At 46.7% G+C, this 12,539-nt stretch overlaps 1 protein-coding gene across 1 annotated transcript in view; it reads right to left on the bottom strand.

Moving 5' to 3' along the window:
- CTR9 (CTR9 homolog, Paf1/RNA polymerase II complex component) overlaps positions 1-12,539 on the bottom strand; it is a 280,854-nt gene that overhangs the window by 230,098 nt on the left and 38,217 nt on the right. Inside the window, exon 4 of the mRNA XM_030200983.1 lies at positions 3,484-3,601. Coding sequence (XP_030056843.1) covers positions 3,484-3,601 — 118 coding nt within the window. The remainder of the gene's footprint in view (positions 1-3,483; positions 3,602-12,539) is intronic.

Raw genomic sequence — 12,539 nt, forward strand, 5'->3', positions numbered from 1 at the left:
CGGGGTCTAGCGTGTGTCTGCTGAGAAAATCCGCACTTACATTGTCTACCCCAGCCACGTGCCCTGCTGAAAGATCCTGAAGATGCAACTCCGCCCAGCGCATCAACTCTGCTGCCTCCTCGGCCACCACCTGGGTCTTCGTGCCGCCCTGGCGATTGACATAGGCTTCTGCCGTTGCGTTGTCTTACAGAACTCTGTCTTGCCAATGAGAAGAAGAAGGAAGCACTGAAGCGCTAACCGGATAGCCTGTGTCTCCAACCGATTGATGGACCAACACGCTTCCTCCAGTGACCAACGTCCCTGAGCTAACTGACCAGACAGTGTGCCCCCCAGCTTCGCATCCGTGGTAACCACTATCCACTCTGGAGGGTCCAACGGAATGCCCTTCACTAGGTTTGACGTGTGAAGCCACCAACGCAGACTGAGGCGGGGAGCTCTTTTCAGAGGAAGCCTGTCCAACTCCTGAGACTGTGGAGACCACTGGTCCAGCAGAGCAAACTGAAACTGCCGCATATGCGATCTGGCCCAAGGAACTATCTCTATCGCTGCCGCCATCAAGCCCAGCACCTGAAGATAAGAACGAGCCGTCTGAGTCTTCTCTGCACACAGACGACGGCCATGATCCTGCAGCTTGGCAACCCGAGAAAGAGTCAGGAACACACGACCTCGCAGAGTGTTGAAACGCACCTCCAGATACACCAGGGACCGAGATGGAAGCAAATGGCTCTTGACCGGATTCACTACCCAGCCTAGAGACTGCAGAAAACTTACTATCCGTTCAGTTGCCTCCTTGCTCTCCGACTGTGATTTGGCCTGAATCAACCAATCGTCTAGATACGGATGAACCAAGATCCCCTGCTTCCGCAGAGCTGCCGCAACAACCACCATAACCTTGGAAAATGTGTGGGGTGCTGAAGCGAGACCGAAAGGCAGCAACAGAATTGAAAATGCCTCCCTAAGACAGCAAACCGAAGGAAACGCTGATGAGCCGCTCGAATGAGAATGGGCAAATAGGCCTCTGTCAAATCCAGGGAAGTGAGAAACTCTCCTCGCCAAACCGTTACGATAACCGAGCGCAAAGTCTCCATCTGAAAAGAAGGCACCTTCAGAGCCGCATTGACCCTCTTGAGGTCTAAAATGGATCGAAAGGAACCTTCTTTTTTGGGCACCACAAAATAAATTGAATAACATCCCATCCCCCATTCCCACAGAGGGACGGGAAGTACTGCCCCTAGAGCGATCAGCCAAAGCAAAGTGTCTCGAACTGCGCCCGCCTTGCGTCGAGAATGACAAGGAGACTCTAGAAAGAAATCGGGAAGAGGGTGCTCGAACTCTAGCGCATACCCGTCGTGAACCACCTCTAAGACCCACTGGTCCGCTGTGATCTGGGCCCACCTCTGGTAAAAGTGACTAAGCCGAGCCCCCACATGTGCCAGAGGTTGGACCCCTGCCCCCTCATTGAGAGGTACGGGTAGGACAGACTCCCCGAGACGGACTCATGGCCTCCATGGCGTCCACCATGAAAGGACTGAGTCCTCTGAAAAAAACGACCTCTAGCCGCTCCGCTTGATCTACCCGGTCTGAACGGTCTGACTTCAGGGAAACGGCCACGTGTTGGCGTCCCTCGCCCACCAGCCTTAGGACGGAGTTCAGGGAGACGCGGAACCTTAGCATCTTCAAGACCGCGTACCAGCTTCTCCAGCTCTTCCCCAAAGAGCAAGGAACCCTTAAAAGGAAGGGAACATAATTTGGACTTAGAGGCCGCATCCGTGACCCAAACACGTAACCAAAGAGCCCGGCGGACCCCAACCGCCAAGGCCATGTTCTTGGCTGACGAGCTTCAAGGGAATCAAACTTTAAGGTAGAGGAAACCTGATCAATTAATTCAGCCAACTCATCTCCCTGAAAAATTCTTACCACCGAGGTATCCTCTCCCGGCAAGGCACTCTCCTGATCCTGGCTAGACATTAAAGGATACTCGTCTCCGAGATCACTAATGTTCTCTTCAGACCCCTGAGGAGAAAATACTTCTGCATCCTCTGTCCACTCTAAGTGAGGCCTCTTTGGAAGAACCAGACCAGACAAAGTGACCTGTGAATCCAGCTGCTGAGGTCCCGATTTCCAGGCCTGATACAAAGACCAGATGAAATCTGGGGGAAACCCTATGGAACTGGAGCCTTCACTTGCCATAGAAGGGCCTGGGAAACAATTCTCCCACGCTGAGACGGCTCCGCAGGGCGGGCAGGATCCAAAATGGTGGCGGTTCCCGCTGAAAACAGAACCGCTGCTGACACTGCCACCAACACGGTCGCCTCACCCAAATCGGCCCTGACCACGAGAAGCTCCGCAGACAATTGCGGAGGTGCAGAAGATGGCGGTTTTGGCTCCCCACACAAGCGACACAGAGCCCGGCGATTCCAACCCGCGCCACAAACAGAAACGGCAGCGCAACAACTTTCCCGACGACATCTCAGCTGAGAGCAACTTACCGCCACAGACCCCCGCAAAAACAACCCCAGCTCTCCCGGACAGCACAACCACAGGAAGCACCCCAAACCGAAGCTTTCTTTGCTGACTCTGTTCACTTTGATTTTTTCTTTTTCCAAACAATCTTTATTTGGACCCTGCTGCAGCAGGCTGAAAGGCACTCAAGGCTCCCATCCAGAGACAGAAGCTGAGGCACAAGGATGCCCACAAGGGAGGGCAGGGGGAGGGACCCGGCCACCCGGATGTGACACCCCACAGGGTAAAACGGAGCCCCAGCGGAACCACACCCCTTAAGCACCAAAAAGAGAGGGATTACCAGTACAGGGTTTCATTTAATCTTTTTTTTTATGAAAGGAAACACAAGAGGAAAAAAAAAAACCCTTAGGCCCTACCAGACCAGACAGACTGCACAGGCTGCACGTCTACCCTCTGCTGGAGACTGAGAAATACTGGATGGCTAGGGTTCTGCACAGGATACATATACAGTGTGCAAGCTTCAGTGTTCTCAGTCTCCCTCTGCTGGTAGGAGTGCATAACCTAAGCATCTTGACTGGTCTGGAGGGTCGCTGAGGAATAAAGTTTTTCCTGGACACTATCTGCGAGAGGTTCATGTACTTTCCTCTACTGTTTGCTGCCTGGTGTTTTCCTTCAGTGGAGCTTTTTCTTGTTTGTGTTTGAACACATATATGCAACATCACTAAGCATGTCAAAGATTAAAAGAAGAGGAAAACACTGTTTCTTGCACCTGGATGAACTGGGAGGAGGGCACCATTTAACATCTCAGTATATACAGCTATATATGCTTTGTAACTCTTTAGGCATCATTTACAAACAGCAAGAGCTGTTATTGCATGCTATCTGCCACAGGGCCCATTTTATGCAAATAGTGTCTGACCATTAGTACATGACACCTTAGGTCTCAGAAACAGGAGTTTCTTGCAATTAAGTAAATACAGATAAAGTTCACTCTTCCTTTCAACTGCAAAGATATCTTACCAAGAAGGGCTGGAATATTATTAGGAGATTGGTTGAGTACAAAGTGGAACTGTGCATCAGCTTGGTCCATTTTATCACCCTCCAACAAACAGAAACAGGCTCTTCCCAACAAATGATTCTAGAAGAATGAAGGAGAGACTGATATTAGCACCTTAAATGACTGAGATCACTACACACTTCTTGCGACTTTTTAGCTAACAAAATGCAAATAATGCAATGGAAAAGGTATTATTATATTTAAGCACCTGACTAACCGCCTTAGTAGTTAATTTATTGTTTAAGAACTCAATTGTTTTGTTTTTTACCACTCAAAAACTTCAAGATTAATGTTTCACCAGTGCCATTTGCTAAGGAGGACAAATCTGATGGCATTTATTGTTCAATCCTTCAAGACCGCCCCCCCCCCCCAAAAGAAAGAAAACAGCAACTGAAAAACATTTTGCTGAAGAAAGCTTCAGTAAGAATAGCAACACTTGAGGTTTTGGGTTTTTTTACCCAAACTAAAATACTGTCCTCTGCTCTCATTCTCATTAATCATATTGCTGCTGCTGCAGCGGGGTAGAGAGACAGGACACCACACAATAAAACTCCTGCTTGGGTGTGATGAACTTTCATCTCTTGAGCAGTTGATGGGCTAAGGAGGACGTGGGAAGTGGGTTTCTCCCAGGTACTTGTGACCTAGATTGGCCACTGTTGGAAGCAGGATACTGGGCTAGATGGACCATTGATCTGACCCAGTATGACTATTCTTATGTTCTTAAGAAACAGAGAATGCTATTGAATTTAATACTTTTTGATATCATGTCTCCCAGATGCTTACTGGACCCATCCAAGGTTATCTAACACCCTAAGCCAATCTTCAGCCATGCACCACCCCTCCCCCCATGGTACAACATTTCACCCCTACATCAATGTCTACTATTAGCCTATCCCCAGGAGTCTAGCATCTCCCTTGATCCCTTTACCCTATTGCCACTAGTAAACCTCCTGCCTTGAGTCCAAGGAGGAAACACAGTGCACGGCCTTCAAATATCCACTCACACTCTGGGCTCTGCAGCGTCTCACCCCTCCAAGGAGGGGTTGGGCCGTAATCAGCCTTATGTGCGGGTGAGACACTGTTACCCTCATCCCCTCTCATGGCAGAATTCTGCCGCCCCAGGCAGAAGCCTACTCTGCCTAATAGTGAGGCTGGCCCTGAAAGCTTATATAAGAGGTCTAAATTAAAATCTTCCAGAGATCTGAGTGGCAAACACAATACTACCTTAAAGAAGCAATTCTGAATCTTTAAAATCTGTTAGCCCAACAGGCTTATTTTCAAAAGAGAAGGGCACATCTTTCGACACAAATCGCAAGATGGGCGTCCTTCTCACAGGGTCGCCTAAATCGGCATAATCAAAAGCTGATTTTGGGCGTCCTCAACTGCTTTCCATCGCGGGGGCAACCAAAGTTCAGAGGGGCGTGTTGGAAGCATAGCGAATGCGGGACTGGGGCATCCTCGTCCAATAATGCAAAAAAGAAGGGCGTCCCAGACAAGCACTTGGCCGACTTTACTTGGTCTATTTTTTCTTGCGACCAAGCCTCAAAAAGGTGCCCGAACTGACCAGATGACCACTGGAGGGACTCGTGGATGACCTTCCCTTACTGCCCCAGTGATACTAACCCCTCCCACCCTAAAAAAAAAAAAAAAAAAACTTTAAAAATATTTTTCCCAGCCTCAAATGTCATACCCAGCTCCCTGACAGCAGTATGCAGGTCCATGGAGCAGTTTTAGTGGGTACTGCAGTGCACGTGAGGCAGGCGGACTCAGGCCCAACCCCCCCTACCTGTTACACTTGTGGTGGTAAATGTGAGCCCTTCAAAACCCACCAGAAACCGACTGTACCCACATGTAGGTGCCCCCCTTCACCCCTTAGGGCTATGGTAGTGTTGTACAGTTGTGGGGAATGGGTTTTGGGGGGCTCAGCACCCAAGGTAAGGGAGCTATGCACCTGGGAGCAATTTCTGAAGTCCACTGCAGTGCCACCTAGGGTGCCCGGTTGGTGTACTGGCATGTCAGGGGGACCAGTGCACTACAAATGCTGGCTCCTCCCATGACCAAATGGCTTGGATTTGGTCTTTTCTGAGATGGGTGTCCTTGGGGACGACCATCTCTAAGGTCGACCTAAATGTTGAGATTTTGGCGTCCCCGACCGTATTATCTTAACGAAAGATGGCCGCCCATCTTGTTTCGATAATACGGGTTTTCCCAGCCCCTTCGCCAGACGTCCTGCGAGGACATCCTCAGGAAAACTTGGGCGCCCCGTTTGATTATGCCCTCTTAATGTCCTTATTTGGAAATAGATTATGAGGTGCATTTTTGATGCAACGTCTATGTCCAATTTTGGACGTTTTGCTAGAAATGTCCAAAAATCAAGTGGTGAAGACAGACATATTTCAGGTTCGAAAATTGCCTTTTTCCTAGATGTTCTGTGCTCATTGTATTTTTCTTTTGGGATCATTTTGGAAAATAAAACATCCAAGAGAAAAAAAGGCCCAAAAACCAGCCACTGGAATGTCTGGGGACCATCATTCTTAGCAGAATGGCCACACAGATGTCCCAGCAGAGCAGTGAGGCAGTTTAAAGGGAACTGCAGTAGACTTCAGATAAAAGGTCCCTGGTACACATCTCACCATAACCCCCTTATATTGTATGGCGAGCCCTCCAGGAGCAAATACCTACTGTACCTCACTGTACAACACTACAAGCTTGCATGTGTCACCTATATGCAAGTATAGTAACATAGTAGATGGCGGCAGAAAAAGACCTGCATGGTCCATCTAGTCTGCCCAAGATAAACTCATATCTTGAATTTGTACCTGTCTTTTTCAGGGCACAGACCGTATAAGTCTGCCCAGCAGTATTTCCCGCCTCCCAACCACCAGTCCCGTCTCCCATCACCGGCTCTGGTACAGACCGTATAAGTCTGCCCTCCCCTATCCTAGCCTCCCAACCACCAACCCCTCTTCCCCCCACCTGCTCCGCCACCCAATTTCAGCTAAGCTTCTGAGGATCCATTCCTGCTGCACAGGATTCCTTTATGCATATCCCCCGCATATTTAGTGTTTTTTGGAGGGCTCATGTTTCACCACAAGTGCACCAATTGTGATATAGGCCGGCGCCCCCTTCTCAACAGTCCACTAGGATACTCCCTGGGACCTGCTTGCTGCTCTAATAGGAATGTCTATAATATCTGAAGCTGTCATAGAGTAGTATGTACTGTCACCTCTTAGGGGGGTGGAGGGGTCAGTGACCACTGGGGGTGTAAGGGGGTTATGCCTTAATCCCTCCAGTGGTCATTTAGGGCACCTTTTAGTCACTTAGTCCTGACTGAAACAGGTCTAGCCAAAAAGTCTTAATTTTGACCCTTGATATTTTCATTTTTGTTCCATTATTGAAGAAAAATTTCTTATCTTTTGGTGCCGCCCATGTCCCGCCCAAAACATGCCCCCTTGAAATTTGGACAAACTGAGGAGCAAAACATCTAAGGAGAAATTAGATCTTACCTAATTTGCTTTCCTTTAGTCCCTCCGGACCGGCTCAGAAAGCAACTGATGGGTTATGCATGCCTTCCAGCAGGTGGAGACTGAAATCTCTGACTCTAGAAAGAGCCAATAAGAGCCCTGGCTAACTGTAACTAGACTCAGTATTATCATAACAAAGCAAAAGAAGAATTAAAAAAAGCCTACTCTGTGCCACGGGGAAACTTGAGAAGCCACTCCGGACATAGTAACGTTAAATATATGGCTCTTGCATAATGTGCCTGAACTAACAAGGTAGGAAATTAAAATTTTCTGTATTTTTTTTTTTTTAATGAAAAGAACAGCAAACCAGCAACTAGCAAAGCAGCTTTCTGGAAAGAGACAATGATAAGCCAGACCAAGACTTCATAGCAGACAGAATGGAAAGGGAGGGATCTGGGTCGGTCCGACAGACTAAAGGAAATCAAATTAGCAGGCAAGATCTAATTTCTCCTTCCTTAGCATCCCTCCGGACTGGCCCAGAATGCAACTGAAAGGAAGTAACAAAGCAGTAATTTATGGGAGGGACCCTAGCAAACCCGCCATGAAAACGCTCACGCCAAAAACAGACTCCTGACGACACTGAATGTCCAATCAGTAATGCTTCGAAAAAGAATAAAAGGAGGCCCTCGTAGCTGCCTTACAGATTTCTATGGGGGGTACCAGGAAACACTTCGTCCACGATGCTGCTTGACCTCTGGCAGAATGAGCTTTCGTGCCGTCAGGGAAAGCCCTTCCGGAGAGAACGTAAGCCAAAGCAATCATCTCTTTAAGCCACCTGGAAATAGTAGTTTTAGAGAAGAGACTATCTGTTTGCCTAAAAGTCTCAGTCACCTTTACATAGTGCTTCAAAACTCGCCTGACATCCAAACAACCTCAATCTAAAGAGTACCCATCTCTTATAACCTCTAGCACCCACTGATCTAAGGTAATCTGGGCCCACCTCCAATAAAACTGTGTTAACCGAGCTCCTACAGGAATCAGAGGCTGGACCCGAAAGCCTTCACTGGGCAGGACGGGAGGGGGACTGGAAGGAAGCTCCTGAGTCTCTACCCCCTCTCCAGGTGCCTCGAAAGGACTGAGTTCTTTGAAAGAAATGAGACTTTTGCGCAGGAGAAACTCTTCCTGGCATATATCACCGAAAAGCATGCCCACGCCCCCTAGTTGGGAGCGTAGAACGACTCGCTCCTCTGGGCTTGTCCTCCAGTAGCCGAGGCACTTTACCTTCTCCTAAGCTAAGAACCAACCTATCCAACTCCTCGTCAAAGAGAAGCAAACCTCAGAAGGGAAACTTGCTCAATTTAGACTTGGAAGCTGCGTCCACAGCCCACCCCCATAGCCACAGCAAGTGTCTGGCTGCCACACTCAAAGCCATAGACTTCGATGAAGGCCTTAGCAGGTCATATAAGCAACCAGCCAGAAATACTGACCCTCATCTCGTTTTGCTACTTCAGCATCTATGGAGGACAAATCGTCTGAAGTTCTATCCAAAACATGCCCTAGCAATCAAGGAACCACAGATGGCAGCCTGAACCGCCAACGCGGTGACATCAAAGGCACTCTTCAACAGGGCCTCCATATGCCTGTCCTGAACATCTTTAAGAGCGGTGCCTCCATCTACCGGGACCGTATTTCTTAGTGACCGCAGAGACTAACGTGTCCACTACTGGAGGTTTAAGAAGAGCTTTATCCATATCCAGGATAAAGGTGAATCATAGAACTAGCAAGTCTAAAAGGAGAATCTGGGGAGTCCCACTGAGCCTGAATGATATCCCGGATTTCCTGATGCATAGGGAATGTTTTCCAGGCTAATTCCCTTAACTAGAAGGTCCACTTTGCGTGTTTCTACCACCCAGCATTGCTCTTCCTCAAAATGCAAGGTAGAAGCCACCAAAGAGATGAGTTCCTGCAAATCTTCCTTGTGGAAAATCCTCTCTACTGAAGGATCCTCACCTGGAAGAAAAGATTCTCCCTCAAGATCTAAACCAGTAGAATCTTCAGGAATAACATCCTCCCCTACCAGATCTGGACCCTCTAAGGCAGGCATATCCTGCTCTGTCTCCAAACCCATATCATCTGGGTCCCATGTCCACCCTGGGCCGTTTAGGAGGTAAAGTAGGAGAATCCGAGGAAAGGGGTAAAGAGACTGGAAGTGGCTTTAACTTGTGTAGCAAAGTGTGGTAGCCGTGTTAGTCCACTCTTAAAGGTTATCAATAGAAATCAAACAAAATAAAACATGGAAAAGAAAATAAGATGATACCTTTTTTATTGGACATAACTTAATACATTTCTTGATTAGCTTTCGAAGGTTGCCCTTCTTCCTCAGATCGGAAATAAGCAAATGAGGTAGCAGATAGTATATATGAGAGAAACATCAAAGCATTACTTTGTCTGACAGAGTGGGAGGGTGGGGGTATGCATGAGGACATCAAAGCATTTCATTGATATTCTAACAGAATGGGTGTTGGTAGCTGAGAGGAGGGTAATAAACAGAGAAATACAGCTTTATGTTTTATAATGAGTTAGAAAACCCAGATCCTTATTAAGTCCTGTTTGTTGGGTGTCAAAATATTCAATCATTCTTATTTCAAAGGTCTTACGTTCCTGTATTGTTTTAAAATTACCTTTCAGTATTCTTACTGTGAAATCACTGGTGCAGTGTTCTAGTCTTGTGAAGTGTTGGCCCACAGGGGTGGGGGCCTGACTGGCAACAGCTATTTTCATGTGATGTCTTTGTAGATTGAATCTTGTCTTAAGCATCTGGCCTGTTTCTCCAATATAGCATCCTTCGTTACATTTCTTACACTGAATGATATATACCACATTGGAAGATGAGCATGTAAAATAGTCCTTTATGTTAAATATTTTTCCTTTGTGAATGACTGTGGGGTCTTGTGAAATGTTTTGGCATAGTTTGCAGCTGGCTGTGTTACACGGGAATGTGCCCTTTTCTTTTTCCGTCTGTGTTGGAAGTTTACTTCTGATCAGCTTGTGTTTTAAATTTGGTGGCTGTCGGAAGGCCAGCACTGGTGGGGATGGGAATATCTCTTTCAGTAATTCATCTTCCTGAAGTCGTGGCTGTAGGTCTCTTATGATTTTCCTCAGTTTCTCCAGCTCTGGGTTGTATGTCACTACAAGGGGAATTCTGTCATTGGCTTTTTTTTTCTTTGTACTGTAGCAGATTTTCCCTGGGTGTTTTGAGGGAGGAGGCAATATTCTTGGAGATTATTTTGGGGTTGTAGCCTGTTTGAAGGATGCAGTCAGGGTTTCAAGGTGTCTGTCTCGATCCTCTGGGTCCGAGCAGATATGGTGGTATCTTGTGGCTTGGCTGTAAATAATGGATCTTTTTGTATGTGAAGGGTGGAAGCTGGAGTTGTGGAGGTAGCTGCATCTGTCTGTGGGTTTCTTGTATATAGATGTTTGTATACAGCCATCACTGATTGAGACTGTGGTGTCCAAAAAATTGACTTTTTCTGGGGAGTAGTCAATTTTGAATCTGATTGTAGGATGGTATGTATTGAAGGAATAGTAAAATTGTTTCAGAGTTTCTTCCTCCTCCGTCCAAATCATAAAAATGTCATCGATGTACCGGTAGTATTTTAGAGGTTTGGTCTGGTATGTATTCAGAAATGTCTCTTCCAGCTCAGCCATAAAAAGGTTGGCATATTGGGGTGCTGTCCTGGTGCCCATTGCAGTCAAAGTAATGCTTTGATGTTTCTCTATATACTATCTGTTACCTCATTTGCTTATTTCCGATCTGAGGAAGAAGGGCAACCTTCGAAAGCTAATCAAGAAATGTATTAAGTTATGTCCAATAAAAAAGGTATCATCTTATTTTCTTTTCCATGTTTTATTTTATTTGATTTCTATTGATAATTTGTGTAGCAAAAAAGCCTTGTACATCTGAATAACAAATTCCGGCGGGAAACCCTACCCAGAGACTCCCGAGGACATAGACACAGGAAGAACCGCTTGCTCCAGGCTAGGAGGCTGAGGAGCAACAGTTTTAACTTCTGAAACCGCCAGAGGCAAAATGGCAGCGTTTCCTGCCGCTCCGGGCGTCAGTACAATCGAAACGCCCACCTCTCCTACTGCCTCGCGAGAAGCCGGTAGCGCCAAAACCTGCATCTAAATTAGGATCAACTGCGGTGCAATACTTACAAACCCCCAACGCCGACAAACCTCGCCTCTGACATACAGAGCAGCGCTTCAGCTTTTCTGACATGGCGCTAAGAAGGGACAAACGAGCACCGAGCAAGCTGCAGGACAAAAGCAAGAGAAAACGAGGTGGAAATAGAGCCCAATGCCGCTTACCAAATAAGCTGATACTCAGGATTACCTGATTTGCCTTTTTTTTTTTTTTTTTTATCAGCTCACTCCTTCCTGTTTTGGGGGTTTTGTTTTTTGTTTGTTTTTTTTACATAAAAGAACAGCGGTTGCCTCTCCCAAAGCCTGAACACACTCTTCCCTTGAAGAGGTGCAGGCTGGCTAACAACCTGCCACATTCCAAAGGCAAGGAGACCCAGGGAGGATGGGGGGGAGGGACCTGGCCACCTGAGTGAGACCCCCGCGAATCTCAGCCTCCAGACACATCAAGAGACACCGGGGCACAGAAGAGCTAAAAACTAATCAACTTTTTTTTTTTTAAATAAAGACAGTAAAAGAAGAGACTGAAAGGGCTTACCACCTTCCACCTGCTGGAGACTGATAATACTGAGTCTAGTTACACTTATCCAGAGCACTTACTGGCTCTCTCTAGAGTCAGAGATTTCAGTCTCCTTCTGCTGAAAGGTGTGCACAACCTATCAGTTGCATTCTGGGCCAGTCCGGAGGGACGCTAAGGAAATTCAGGTTGTCAAAAATCTCATCTTGGATGTTTTTGAGAAAAATGTCCTTCTGCCACCTTATGGGTTTTTGGATTTTTATTGCTTTGAAAATGAGGCCCCATACTTCTCATACTTATCAAAATAGTGGAAGCCAATCTCTGACTGAATGCCTTTCCACTGGAAGTTGTTTATTGGCATATTTATTTATATATTTATATTTCAATACTCCTTTCATTCTAACTCACTCTAAATCACTTTTTGATTTGAATGGATATTTGAGCTGGACTGATGATTATTCTCTTTGACACATAACTGCATAGATGTCTCCATGAATGTGTCTCTGTACATGAAAGTCTTTATATTTATTGGAATATGGGAAAATTAGGTTCTTACCGTGATAATTTTCTTTCCTTTAGTCATAGCAGATGCAGCCATTACAGATGGGTCCATCAACCAGCAGAGGGAGATAGAGAGCACACTTTTTTCAGTGCCTCATACCAGCTTGCTCCACTGCCTCTCTTCAGTATTTGAAGCTTCCAAAGCAGTATGGCAAACCGCAATGGGAATAACATAAGCTTTCCTCACAGCGAACGATGGCCCTACAACAAAGGGCATTAACTCAGAATGGAGGGAATGAAACATCCTCCCGGAGGGCATAAACTCATCCTCCAC

This window comes from Microcaecilia unicolor, chromosome 4 (assembly GCF_901765095.1).
Source record: "Microcaecilia unicolor chromosome 4, aMicUni1.1, whole genome shotgun sequence".
In the NCBI taxonomy this organism is placed as follows: Eukaryota; Metazoa; Chordata; class Amphibia; order Gymnophiona; family Siphonopidae; genus Microcaecilia; species Microcaecilia unicolor.